We start from the raw sequence: 12568 nt of genomic DNA, 5'->3' as shown, positions 1-12568 counted from the left end.
GTCTACCGGGGTTTTGTACCCATTTTGTACCTCTTTTCATCTCCCCCTCCCTGCCCCCTCACTTCCTGCCCTCTGGTAACCCCCAATCGACTCCTTGTCTTCGTGAGATAAATGGGGGTTCATTTTTGACTTGGTGGTCCTCGTTTGTGTTTTTGCCCACCCTTGACTTTTTTTTTTTTTTTTTATGTGAGCAATAAAAATTGCCTGTTGGTGAAATAGAAATCCAAAACCAGAACTTACTGCTAAAGAACTTGGCGCACGGACCCCAAAGAAATGCAACGCTTTGGCCGGAGGGTAACACTCTGGGGAGTGCTGGCGTTCTAAGGCAGGCTTTGGAGACCCCAGGCTTTTCCCGTCTGCCCAGGGGCCTCCTCTGCCTGTTGTGGAAGCATGTCAAAGATGTTCCGGGGCTGGGGGAAACGCTCACATCTGGGGCAAAACACAGTCAGCTAAATCTAAATGGAAGACAGAGAAATATGAAAGACAGGTGAACTAACAGAGGAAAATAAAAATACTGAAACTAGATGACATATAAAAATGGAAACTATTTTCTAACTTACTGCCTTTTCAAACCAAAAAACTGTTCTCTTTTCAAACCTGAGAATGCCTTGCTATATTCCAGATTTAAAAGACGAAAGGAAAAACAGTCAAGATATTCTGTTAGAATTCGTTGAATATTTGACCATTGATATATTTCGTCTGTTGTGACAAAGGAAAACTTCAAGGTTTAAAATTTGCTGAGTTCCCCCAAACTCTGACTTAAGACGTTATTTATTCTTTGAGCCTCCTTTTAAAATATATGTCTTTTTTTCTTTCCTTTTCACCTCTGTTTGCTCCTGTCATTCTATGAAGAATTCTATCCATGTGATAAGGTGAACATACCCATGTTTAAGTCAGGTTATGGTTTCTATGCATTATCATGAGCTCTTTTATTTTTATACAACTGGTGCTTCAAAGAAAGGAAATCGCATATGTGTTTATTTGAAGTATCACAGTAAAATCCTTCATCCCCCTGAGCCCTGGACTTTCAGAAAGTAGACAATAAACTACATACCAGGTATAGGGAGCTCTTTTATATTGCTTCTAAACAACCAGTGTTTAAAAATAAAACTCCACTTCCCACCTGATCTTACACCTTTTCACCAAAGTTTCTCCCACCAACAGCAACATTGTTTAGCAATTCTCTAATTGCAGATCGCTCCCACCTCACTGAGGAACCTTAGAGTTGGAAGAGAAAGTAGAACTACATTCTGCTCACTCAGCAAAGCAGGCATGGTGTGGCCTTCACTGGTCAGAATTCTGGATAATACTACAACCGTGTCATTACTGAGCCAGATGCCCAAGGAAATGTTTAAATTTTCATCCATTTTGTGAATGCCTTTATAACAATGAATGTGTGGTTTTCATTAATATGCTGTGTATTTTCAGTTTTTCATGATGAATGGTTTTTTTTTTTTGGTGTAAAGATGACATGTGCTAGAGTGTTTTATTCATGCACTTTGGATTTGATATATAAATTGGCTCAAAGTAACAAAATCCTTATGGTTTTATATTTGTTTGGGGCTTACACAGTATTAATGATCTGTTATCGCCACCTAGTGTCAGTTTAAAACAACCATTGTAAAGAATTCTTGCTATTTAAAATTCAGACCAATCATGGGCCTTCTGTCAAAATCATAAAATAATAAAGTTTTTCAAAAATTAGCTTTAGAACATTTTTTCCTAAAGTACCATGACTGTATTCTTTATAAAGGTAGCAACAGTTAGCATCAGTGATCAATATACTGTTGATAAAATATATGATGTCTTCATCCTCCTCTGAGTAATTCTCTTTGCACTGTTGCCATTCGATCTATATATTTAAAGAAAAAGAACTGTAAGTATGGAGACATGACACTGCATTTATTGATAATAGAGAGAAACAAGCAGCGAATACTTAGAGTTCATATATTTTTCTCTGAGGCCACCAAGTCATCTGTTTACATGCAGAGGCAGTGGGCATTATATGGTTTTATCCTTATTCCCTACAGCCATTTTGGGATTTATAAATAACTTTAAAAATCTGGGAGGAAAAAGAAAACAAATCCCTGGATTGTTTTAGAGATGCAGGGAAATGAGGGGCCCCGGGTACAGAATTTAAGGAGGTCCTCACGCTCAGACGCCCCACCCTGCACTTGAAGGAACCTGAAAGGGAAGGATGCGGAAGGGGACTTCATGGATGGTCCCCAGCCCTGTCCTGCAGACACTTGTCCTGGGCACAGAGGGCTGGCATGGGGCTTCCTTTTTGGGGATCACTTTGCCGTAGTGATGCCAAATAATGTGCCTATTTTAGCTGCAGGGCTTGTGTACACATTCGCTCCTGGAGACCTGCTCACACCTTGCACTCTTGACAGTGGAACTTCTGTCATCTTCCTGAGAAATTCCTCAGCCTTCAGGTCACTTGGGTGCTTCCTTCTGATGGGGCCAGTGCTCCCGGGGAATGTGTGACGGGGGTAGAGTGATGAATTCAGAGAGTGAGGCTTATCTCACCTGCATTTCAAACAATCCTTCCTCTCTCATCAAATACAGTTCAAAGCCAGGAATTGGCTGCAGAGCTTTTTAGGTTTGTCAGAAGCATGAGATGAGCGGGAACCAGCAGTCTGAAGGTCAGGCGGCCTTGGGAATCATCATCCCTCCTGGTCAACTGGTCCACCTTGTTTTTGCTTGTTAGATAAGAGCTAGATGTAGACCACCTTTGTCAGTATAATTCTTAGTTATTATGAAGCAAACACCAGATTTTGCTTTGTACGTCTTTTTTTTGTATCTAAATGCCTCAATCTAGTGTGGACTTTCAAAACTTCCCACTCCTACCCAAAGACAGTGGTGTTTCACTTTCCCTACCATCACCGTTCTCACTGTCACTAATTACTTCCACCTGCAGATTTTTAAAACATGTAATCAGTCCTGTTCATCCGTATTTGCCTCCTAAATAGTCTATTTGTGTCCTGTGGTTCTGCCTCAAAGCAAGGAAGACCCTCCTTATTTCAGGACCCTTTTCACCTGTATTATAATTGAAGTTGGACAGGTTTCTGCAGCTTTGGAAATTAGGTTGTTTTTAATAGATAAGGTTTTGCTCTGTATCCAGGCTGGAATGCATTGACGTGATGATAGTTCACTGCAGCTTCAAACTCCTGGGGTCTGTCAGGTGATCCTTCTGCCTCAGTCTCCTGAGTAGCTGGGACTTCAGATGCATACCACCATGCCTGGCTAATTTTTCTATTTTTTGCAGAGATGGGGGTCTCACTATGTTGCCTAGGCTGGTCTCGATCTCGTGACCTCAGGCAGTTCTCCCATCTCAGTCTCCTGGAGTGCTGAGATAGATTACAGGCGTGAGCCACTGCACCCAGCCAAAACTAGAATTTTGGAAACCAAACCTAGAGCAGGTTCTGTAAATTTCTAGTGTGTAAGTGTGCTCATCACATGAAGCATCAGGAGCTGCAAAGCCTGCAGAGATGTTCAACAAGAAAAACAGGAAAGGTCACCAAGCTCACTGACTTTCCCCGGCCCCATACACCTCTCACCTGTGAGGGGCCCTCGGAGGAACCAAACAGGCCACACTTTGGACCCTAGAGCCCCAACTGTAAACACAGAATAGAATGTACTTCTCACAGCTTTGTCCCAGCAGGAGAGCCTGCGGAGATGGGTCAGGCACAGTCACCATGACAGCAGCTGAGCGAAGAAGCCCTTATTTGCTGTCATTTATTATCTGCTCTGTTTTTCCACTTTTGCATTAAATAAACGTGCATTTTGGGGGGGATGGTGCTTGAATTTTTTAGAAGCTTGGGAATGATGCCGTATCCCAGGATCCTTCCAGCCCAGCCTTGAGCAGCGGAGACCGGTTGGATGGAGGTGGGGCAGGTAAGTCAGGCTATTGCCTTCACCCTGTTAGGAAAAGCACTTACCTTCTGATTGCAGGAGTCACATGTGATTGACAGAAGAAAAATGTAAATGGGGAGCAAGAACTGATCTCTTTGCTGTGCATTCTCTGAAAGACCACATCCCTTCGCCTGCCCCACCTTCCTCTGGGGCGCATCCTATAGCCTTGTGCCTGGATAGAGCACTTTTTTGATTTCTCAAAGGGAGAAAATTCTGCTTTTTCATTGCAAACTCTTTAACTTCCAACATTTTGGCAAAGTTGGGGGTGGGAGCAGCGCACAGGATCATGCCTGATGTGTTTAAGAATAAGCCGTGCATGATATATGGAAGATGGGCAGCTCTCTTGTTTGGTATGAACAATATACTTCCCTTGCAGCTTGAATATGCATGAAATCCAATACCTCTAACTTTTTAGGTCTAATAGAATAAGAAAATATCTTAGATGAAAACTGGAGTTTAACATGTTAACTATATGATAGAATCCTCGTTTTGCTATTTGAGATTCCTATGCTTAGCTACAGTATCTTTGTGCAGTAAGAGTTGGATGATAAGTCACATTTCATGGGCTTATTTTTGCTAGTTGTCTTGTTAAATTAAGGCAGCAGCATGGATGGAGGTGGGGAATGAGATGACATTTCTGGAGCTGTTCTCACTAAACATGAGATTGCAGCCAACAGCATCACCCTCCTCACTCAGAGCCTGCAGCCAGAGCCCTAAGGCCTTGTTGTCCAGAACCAAGGCACTTAGGTTTGGTTATACCTGTACCTGTGCCAGATCTGAGAAAGACCAGGACACTTCAAATGCAGGAGGAACCACTGCTTTCCTCGTATGTGATTACGGCACTGTACGCTGTTAAATGTCAAAGCTTGTCATCTCCGGAATGGTTGGGGTGATCAGAAAAGAACCAAAAAGCTTATTCCTTTTCTACAAAGACCATTACACTTCCTTCAGATGTTTTGATTTTAAAAACATGCTACAACTGCATACTCTGTCTTAAAATATCCATGATGAGAAACTATGGCAAATGATTATGGCAGTTTGTACCAGCCTTCTAGCTTTCAAGTTATTGGCTGCTTTGAGCTTTGATTTTTTATAGTGTCCTTTTTCATGTTAGTGCCGAAACTGCACCCAGGTCTTCCGGAGAACCGCTTTGGTTTGGGAACACCAGAAAAGAGCACCAAAGCAGAATCCAGAGTGGAAGCAGGCTCCAGGTCTCGTAGCTCGTCCGGCACACCTACCAGCCCGAAGCCCCTCCTACAGTCCCCCAAGCCCAGCCTGGCAGCACGGCCCGTCATCCCGCAGAAACCGAGAACAGCCTCACGGCCTGGTAAGAGTTTTGCGGTTAGGGAGTTGCATTGTGACTGGGTGGCTTCCCAGAGCCAGCTGGATCAGACTCTGCAGGTGGTTTCAGGGTCTGCTGGTGAGGAAGGTACGTCAGCATCTGCAGGAAGGGATCACAAGAAACCTCTGCAAAGCTGTGAAAGTGATGAGAGCTGAGGGATTCCTTTCTTGAAGGCTGAGGCCCACCATGTGTGAAAGCTGAGGACTCTGAGACTGTTGTTGCTTTCAAGGGTACAGGCTGGTTAGTAGGCAAGACAGGGAAATGAGGCTTTTGTCACGTTGACCCATCGTCAGTGCTTGGCTTGGCGTTCAAATCTCTGTTTCCAGGGTGTTCAGACACTTTGAAAAGCAGCAGTTCAAGGATAAAGGCTCCAAATGGGGAAGGCATAAGCTCTTCAGTTTTTATGCCATATTCTGTGATCTATCAAGGGTTTGGAACAAGACTGGGCGAACAATGGGCCTGTTTTTGTAAATAGTTTTCCGCACACAGCCATAGGATTTGCATTGGTGTCATCTGTGGCTGTGGCTGGCTACGGTGGCAGAGTGCTGTACTTGCGAGAGGGCCATGTGGTCTGCAGAGTGTAAAATACTTACTCTTGGGCCCTTTACAAAAAAGTTTGCCGACTGTTAGTTTAGAGCATCAAATGATAGAAGAAACTTAAAAAGATTAGAACTTGATTGGCCTTCACCTTATTCTCTCCTGCAAAGAAGAAGGCCAGGTGTGGTAGTGCACACCTGTAGTCTCTGCTACTTGGGAGGATCGCTTGAGCCTGGAGTCTACGCTGTAATACACTGTGATCACACCACTGTACCCCAGCCTGAGTGACAAGACCCTATCTCTTTTTTTTTTTTTTTTAAAGAAAGACCATGTTAGGGTTTTTTTTTTTTTTCTTTTAACTTTCCATTATAAGAATTTTCAAACATACACAAAAGTAGGATAGGTAATATAACGAAACTTGTATCAATTCTTTAACTCTTCCCCTTGTTCTCCCACAAAAATAAGGCAAACAGGGATAAAAAAAAAATACATAGTCAATCATCCTGGCTAATCTTTGAGCACTTAGCTGTGTCCTTGGCGCTGTTGTAAGTGCTTTATGATGAACTCTCAGTATTCTCATTCTCATCACTGCTCCGTTTTACCAGTGAGGAATATGAGGCACAGACATACTGAGTTTGCCAAGCCACGCAGCTGCTATGTCTGTGCAGCCGCCAGGTGCTCGGACTCCACCAGCTGTCATGGTAACTGTGTTTCTATTGACCTCTCCCCCGTGGACATGCATTTTGTAAAGTAGGATGCACAGCTCACCCTAATGATTGATCCATGTGCAGAGGATTTGGGTAGAATGAGAAAAAAGGTAGAATCCTGTGTGTCCAGACTTCTTCCACTTGTGAGTCTTTCCCATATTCCCTCACGTATTTTTTTCATTTCCCTAGTGGCCAGCCTGAATGATACTCCCTGGCCTTCATAGCCCATTGATGCCTTGATAAAACCAGTGATCCATCTCCAAAGAGAAGCCGCAAAGAAAGGACTATACTAGCTTTATCTCAGGGAACTAAGCCTTGAAGCAAACCCCTTAGGACTTTGTAATTTTACTCAAAACTTTTTCACCAACAAAACACCAAAAATTTCTTGGTACACACAAAATGTCGTCACATAGAAGGAGTGGAGAGAATGGAGGCAGAGAAAATAGAAAAATGTTTTAATGGAAAGCAAATAAGTACTCAGAAGGAGGCTTGCTCCTAACATTGTCATAGCTAGGTGCGTCTCTAGTCTGCAATTAAGAAATAGTTCTTATAAAATGAATCTAACCTCGTCTGTAGAGTACAGTGGGCCCCTCTTATCCAAGGTTTTGCTTTTTTCATTTTCATTTATTCATGGCGCAGTACAGTAAAATACTTTGAGAGAGAGAAAGACCGCATTCAGATAACTTTCATTACAGTGTATTGTTGCAAGTATTCTGTTAACTGGGTTTTACTGTTAATCTCTTACTGTGCCTTATTTATACATTAAACTTTATTATAGGTGTGTATAGGAAAAAACACAGCTTCTGTAGGATTCAGTACTATCCCCGGCTTCAGGCATCCACTGGAGGTCTTGGAGTGTACCCGTGTGGATAAAGGGGGACCACTGTATATTAGCTCTCCATTTTCTAATGCTCAAGATAAAACTAGCTGAATCTCCAGTGTTCTGCTGTGAGAAGTTTTGTTTATTTACTGAATGTGTTCATGTATTTCATAGCTCTTACTCTGTCAAGAATGATGTTAAGAAACTTACGTTTTTATAGAGCTTGAGACTTTAGCAGCCATTTTCAAAAACACCATCGCATTCCCTCCACCGCAGCTCTGACAGGTTGTAACGGTGGATTGTGTCATCTTCACGTGTCTTACCACATCCCTGCTTATTTGGTCAAGCAAGTTGGTGACTGGAAGTGTAAGACTGAAGAGAACCTGGCTGTAGGTTGTCTGCTATGTGCACAGACACTCACACACCAACTTAGGAATTGCCTTGCTGGTAACAGCAGAGGAAGGAGCATGATCCAGTAGTCTGGGGTGTCCAGTTTTTGGCCTCCCTGGGCCAACTTGGAAGAATGAGAATTGTCTCGGGACACACACAAAATATGCTAACACTAACAGAGGATTAGTTTAAAAAAAATCATGTAACGTTTTAAGAAAGTTTACAAGTTTGTATTGGGCTGCATTCAAAGCCATCCTGGGCCACATCCTTGTCCAATCCTGTTAGGGTGGTTTGGACAAATTCGTGGTAGATCTATGCTTTCAGTTAGGGTGAAACTGTGCTTGTTTTTGAATTAAGAGACTAGAATTCTAGTCCTAGCTATTTCGTTCTTTTTAGTTTTTAATCTTTTCATTTGTCCAGTGACCAAAGTTTTTTCTGGTTCTAAAAGGCCATGATTCCAAATTATTGTTAGTGACCTACATACATACACGCATGCATGGATACACACGCGCGCACACACACACGTATATATGCTGTTGTACTGGGTTTTACAACGGGTAAAGACAGTAGCTTGTAATTATTACTTATTTTAGGAAAACCAAACAGCCTTGATGTTTAAGTCAGAAGGAGCATGAGGTTCACTTACAGTCTGATTTTCAAATGTCAGAGCATTGAAATTCTTGATCTACAGGACAGATTCCTATCTGTGCAGATAGTAACTTTTTATAAGTATTCATTGTGTTTTTTCCGTTTGTTTGTGGATGTTACTTCACTGAGCCAGATCACAAAATTAATTTTTGGCTGGAGAAATTCTATGGTGCTCTATTTTTTTAAATGATTTATTTATATATAGATTTACCAGGCTTTACGTTCTTGGAATCCACTTTGTGGAACAGTTTGATTACTGTGTTTGTGTCTCCTTAGAAGACATTCCAGACTCTCCCTCTAGCCCGAAAGTTGCCCTTCTTCCGCCTGTCCTGAAAAAAGTTCCTTCAGACAAGGAGAGAGATGGCCAGAGTAGCCCCCAGCCAAGCCCCAGGACATTTTCACAGGAAGGTAAGGATTTCTTTTCTCTGGGTTAGCTCCCCACAGTGAGGGGCATTTCAATATCAAGAAATTCATCCTGGACTTCACTCATATCTTAGAGTTTGTTAAAGTCAACATCTCTTGGGTTAATCTTTTAGAAATGGAGTAGTTTCTTAGTTCAGAAACTTGATTCAGCATTATTGATGACATTGGATCTTAATGACAAATGAAGAAAAAAGCAGCCAAGACACCCAACCCAAGGGCCTAACATCTTTGCAAGGAGAATTCCTAGATGTTTCTGAATTGACTTCTACCATGTTAAGAGCTCCTTGAACATGTGACGTATTTGGAGCTACCTATAGATTTCTGAGACCCATTATTTTCAACAAAACATTTTCCTCTTGTAGTAGGTCACTACTGCTGTAGCCGCGCACCCCAGCCTGAGCTACCTTGCAGCTCGGTGTGCTGGCTCAGTCACACGATCAGACACTCCTCACTCTCAGAAGTGTGGTGCAGACATGGACATTCTCAGGGCGTCCTTGCACCAATTTGCTCCTTCTAGTTTGCTGAGGTAGAAGCACAGCAAGCTAATCCTGGGATGAGAATGCTTTCTTCCCAAATTACATTGAGCTGTCAGCAGTGAGGCATGGTTGTGGCTTCAGCACACATGCCATTTCTTTTATAAGTAAGAGTCTTATCCAGAATAAATTCATCATAGACATCATCCTGATGTGTTACTGACTTTTGGGTTCTATCCTATGTAATGTGTAGTGTAAATGTCATCTCCGAGCCCCACCTATAAGGAAATTCTAGAGCCACACCAGTCATCTACACCCAGAAGGCTCTCATTCTGCTGTGGGAGTTGCTATATTTTATTTTAGATTTATTTAATGCTTTAGAATTCTTTGATCTCTCTAACTGTGTCCTCTTCCTACATTGGCCTATTTTCTTTTAATGGTAATAGTATCGGGTGGAATACCATCTAGTAGCTTGGAAATCTAATGGAAACAATAACACTGCCTGCTTTCTCATCTCCATCCTACAGATTTATTTGGTGGGTAGAAGTTTCACTCACCTATTTGCCATAAATAAAAGATGGGGGGGTTGAAACCAAAGCTGCCGAACCACTTCTGTCAAATAGAGAAACTAAAGCTTTCGAAAGGTAGCCGGTATCTATAGTCATTTGACATGAGGCAGATAAATACAGCGTTCAGTGTCATAATCAAAGCCTTTGGAAGACTTGGTATGAAGAAAGGCCCTTTGTTGGTGCCAGCTGAGAGAGACTCGAGATGGCACGTATTCTGTGACAGTCCAGTTCTCACCACCAAGTTCCTCCCCCGTTCCTCCCCTGATTTTCCATCCTTTCTGCAACTGCTGACTTTGCATCTCTGCTTTTAAGGAAGCATTGAAAATGCCCAAAAGATTCAGTTGGAGGGAAAAGGGAAAGTGAGGAAGAGGTAGTGCCAAGTAGGAACGTTCATTCATCTTGTCCAAAGCAATTGAAATATTGAAGGATTTGCAAACATAGAAGAAAAAAGATCAAAAGGTTGAATACGAAAATCCTTGTTTTAACATTTCTGGAAAATGATGTTTTCTAGATGTCTATAGAGATCAAAACAGGGCCTAGAGTAACCCACTAGCCTCCTCACAAGTACAAATATGTAATGTGGAGCCTCTCTAGTTAACAAAGTTGGAGAGATACTGGATAGCACTGCAGGCTTTTAGCTGCTCCGAAAAAGTCGAGTGTTCTTTCCTCAGGAAGTTAGAAATAGAATGTTTTGCTCCTTAAATGTTTCGGAGCTTTAGGGGTAGATGTTGGATTTCCTTCCTCATCCTTCTCCCTTCTCCCTCCCCCACTAGCAAGTCTTAGGAATGGCTCACACTCCCTTCTTTCCATTCGGGCAGTAGGGATGGCTGAGCTGTTGAGACCATCACTTTCCTATCTAGGATGCAGAGAATAAGGTAATCATAGAACATCATCCTGATGTTATGACTTGGTATTGAAATAGAACTGAAAATATACATGAAGTCTGGGAATAGTCTGTAAATGTCTGAGGTGGTAAGATTTTGACTTTATTTATCAGCCTGTCTGCTAAGGTGGCCCAGAAATGGCAGCCACTTGGGAGTTCTCTCTTTCTTGATAAACTGCCCCTATTGTGCTCTTTCCTGTTTTCTAATCTATTATTCATGCTGGTTATTTCATTACTTCATTTCCCTGTTCTTTGCCTCCCTTTGGACTAGCGTGCCCAACTAATTTCTGAAACAGGTAAATTGCTATGATTCTTCTGGATTATTCTGTAGTGAATGTGATTTTCATTAATCCATTGTGGAATCAAAATGGTAATACTGGGGCCTTTTTATTGATACTTTTTTGGGGCAGACTCAGAGCTCACCTCATTTTACACGACATTTCCATAATGTTGGCTGTTGAATTCTGTAGATAATGATATATATCTGCCCAGGACGAACACTGTAGGTTCCTTGAATCCTAAGTGGGGTGGGTAAGCTGATATTTAATTTTTAATATTTATATTTTTAAATATTAATGTTAACACATTGATGTATGTGCTAATATAAAGGGTAAAATAAATCCCTTTTCCTCAGTAGTGCAAAGAGGAGATTATTACAAAAGACATTCAGATCATGACAGTGGCAAGCCTTCCAGTAGAGGGAAAAGATCTTCAAAACTGTCCTCCACCATTGCAGAAGAGGAAGTGAATGCAATTGGGCACAGGAAGTCACAGCCAACAAATGGTTAGAGCCTTCGATTATCATCCCTCACTGACCCGAAGCTTATGAACTGGCACTAACAAAAACAAACTTTAGTTGAGTAACTTCTGTCATGGGACTGGGTCAGGGATTAGTCAAACAAGAGACTTTTGTTTGCTTTTTTGGTTTTTCTAAATCTCAACAGGATGGTCCTTTTATTTGAGGCAAATATATATATATTGATTTAAAAATCTAAACTTAGAAATTCTTATGAAGAAGATCAAGTTACTCTGGTGACTTATCCTTTCAAATTTTGGTGATCATGCAAGTTTATTTTTATAATTGGGGTTAGACCTCCTATTCTCTTCCTTTATAGCTTTACTCTCCTGTTAGGTTTTAACTGTAGTTGGCACAGAGATTTTTAGAATGACAGAGGTTATATCCTTAAAGAATACTGGCCTAACATCTTACACCCTTTCAGGAAAGAATCAATAAAAAGTCACTGACTCGATGCAGACATCGGGTCATGCACATGATCTTTCAGTGGCCATTTTATCACCCTTAGTAAGAAAGAAAAGGTACCAGTTAAGATGTCAACCTTCAGGAACAATTTATTCCATTTTCTAGGAGTTACTCACTGACTTCTGTCTTTCATCTGCCCCTGTAGTAAATTCTGTAAAGTTCTGTTCAGGTGATAACAATCCCAAGAGACAAAAAGGAGACAGATTTCAAATCGGCTTTGCCATCCAGTGGGAAATTTAAGAACAAGTATTGCTGACTCAGAGAAAAAAAAAGTCATTTTTGTGCCTAAAGTACTCATCTCCTCCCTGGTTAATAAAACGTTTTATAAATATGACTTCAAAAATCCTTTAAAGGAAATCTTAGTATCTTTAAAGGACTTCTGCTATTGGAAGGAGGCTCTTTTCTTCTTATAAAACCGTATGGGGATAATAGATGTGTATATTTAGGCTCCCGGGAATTATATGTGGTCCAGCATTCAGGCTGTAACAGCATGCCTTTCACTGCCTCCCAAGAAAGCATTTCAGAATACAAGCTAATGGGAGTGACCTTATTATAGGGATACCTTCTCTTTATTGCAAAGTGATAAACCATTCTCGAATT

General features: G+C 41.5%; 1 protein-coding gene across 9 annotated transcripts in view; it reads left to right on the top strand.

Moving 5' to 3' along the window:
- CARMIL1 (capping protein regulator and myosin 1 linker 1) overlaps nt 1–12568 on the top strand; it is a 354136-nt gene that overhangs the window by 335058 nt on the left and 6510 nt on the right. For 2 of the 9 annotated variants that reach the window (XM_010338001.3, XM_074398535.1), the window contains 4 exons: nt 3816–3897; nt 5030–5242; nt 8636–8767; nt 11342–11491. In XM_010338001.3, coding sequence (XP_010336303.2) covers nt 3816–3897; nt 5030–5242; nt 8636–8767; nt 11342–11491 — 577 coding nt within the window. Of the gene's footprint in view, nt 1–3815; nt 3898–5029; nt 5243–8635; nt 8768–10978; nt 11004–11341; nt 11492–12568 lie in introns of those variants that run through there. The other 7 variants (XM_074398536.1, XM_074398537.1, XM_010338003.3 and 4 more) reach the window with 7 other exon arrangements.

This window comes from Saimiri boliviensis, chromosome 4, assembly GCF_048565385.1.
Source record: "Saimiri boliviensis isolate mSaiBol1 chromosome 4, mSaiBol1.pri, whole genome shotgun sequence".
In the NCBI taxonomy this organism is placed as follows: Eukaryota; Metazoa; Chordata; class Mammalia; order Primates; family Cebidae; genus Saimiri; species Saimiri boliviensis.
The sequence above is the reverse complement of the archived record's forward strand: the minus strand, read 5'-3'. Positions and strand labels throughout refer to the sequence as shown.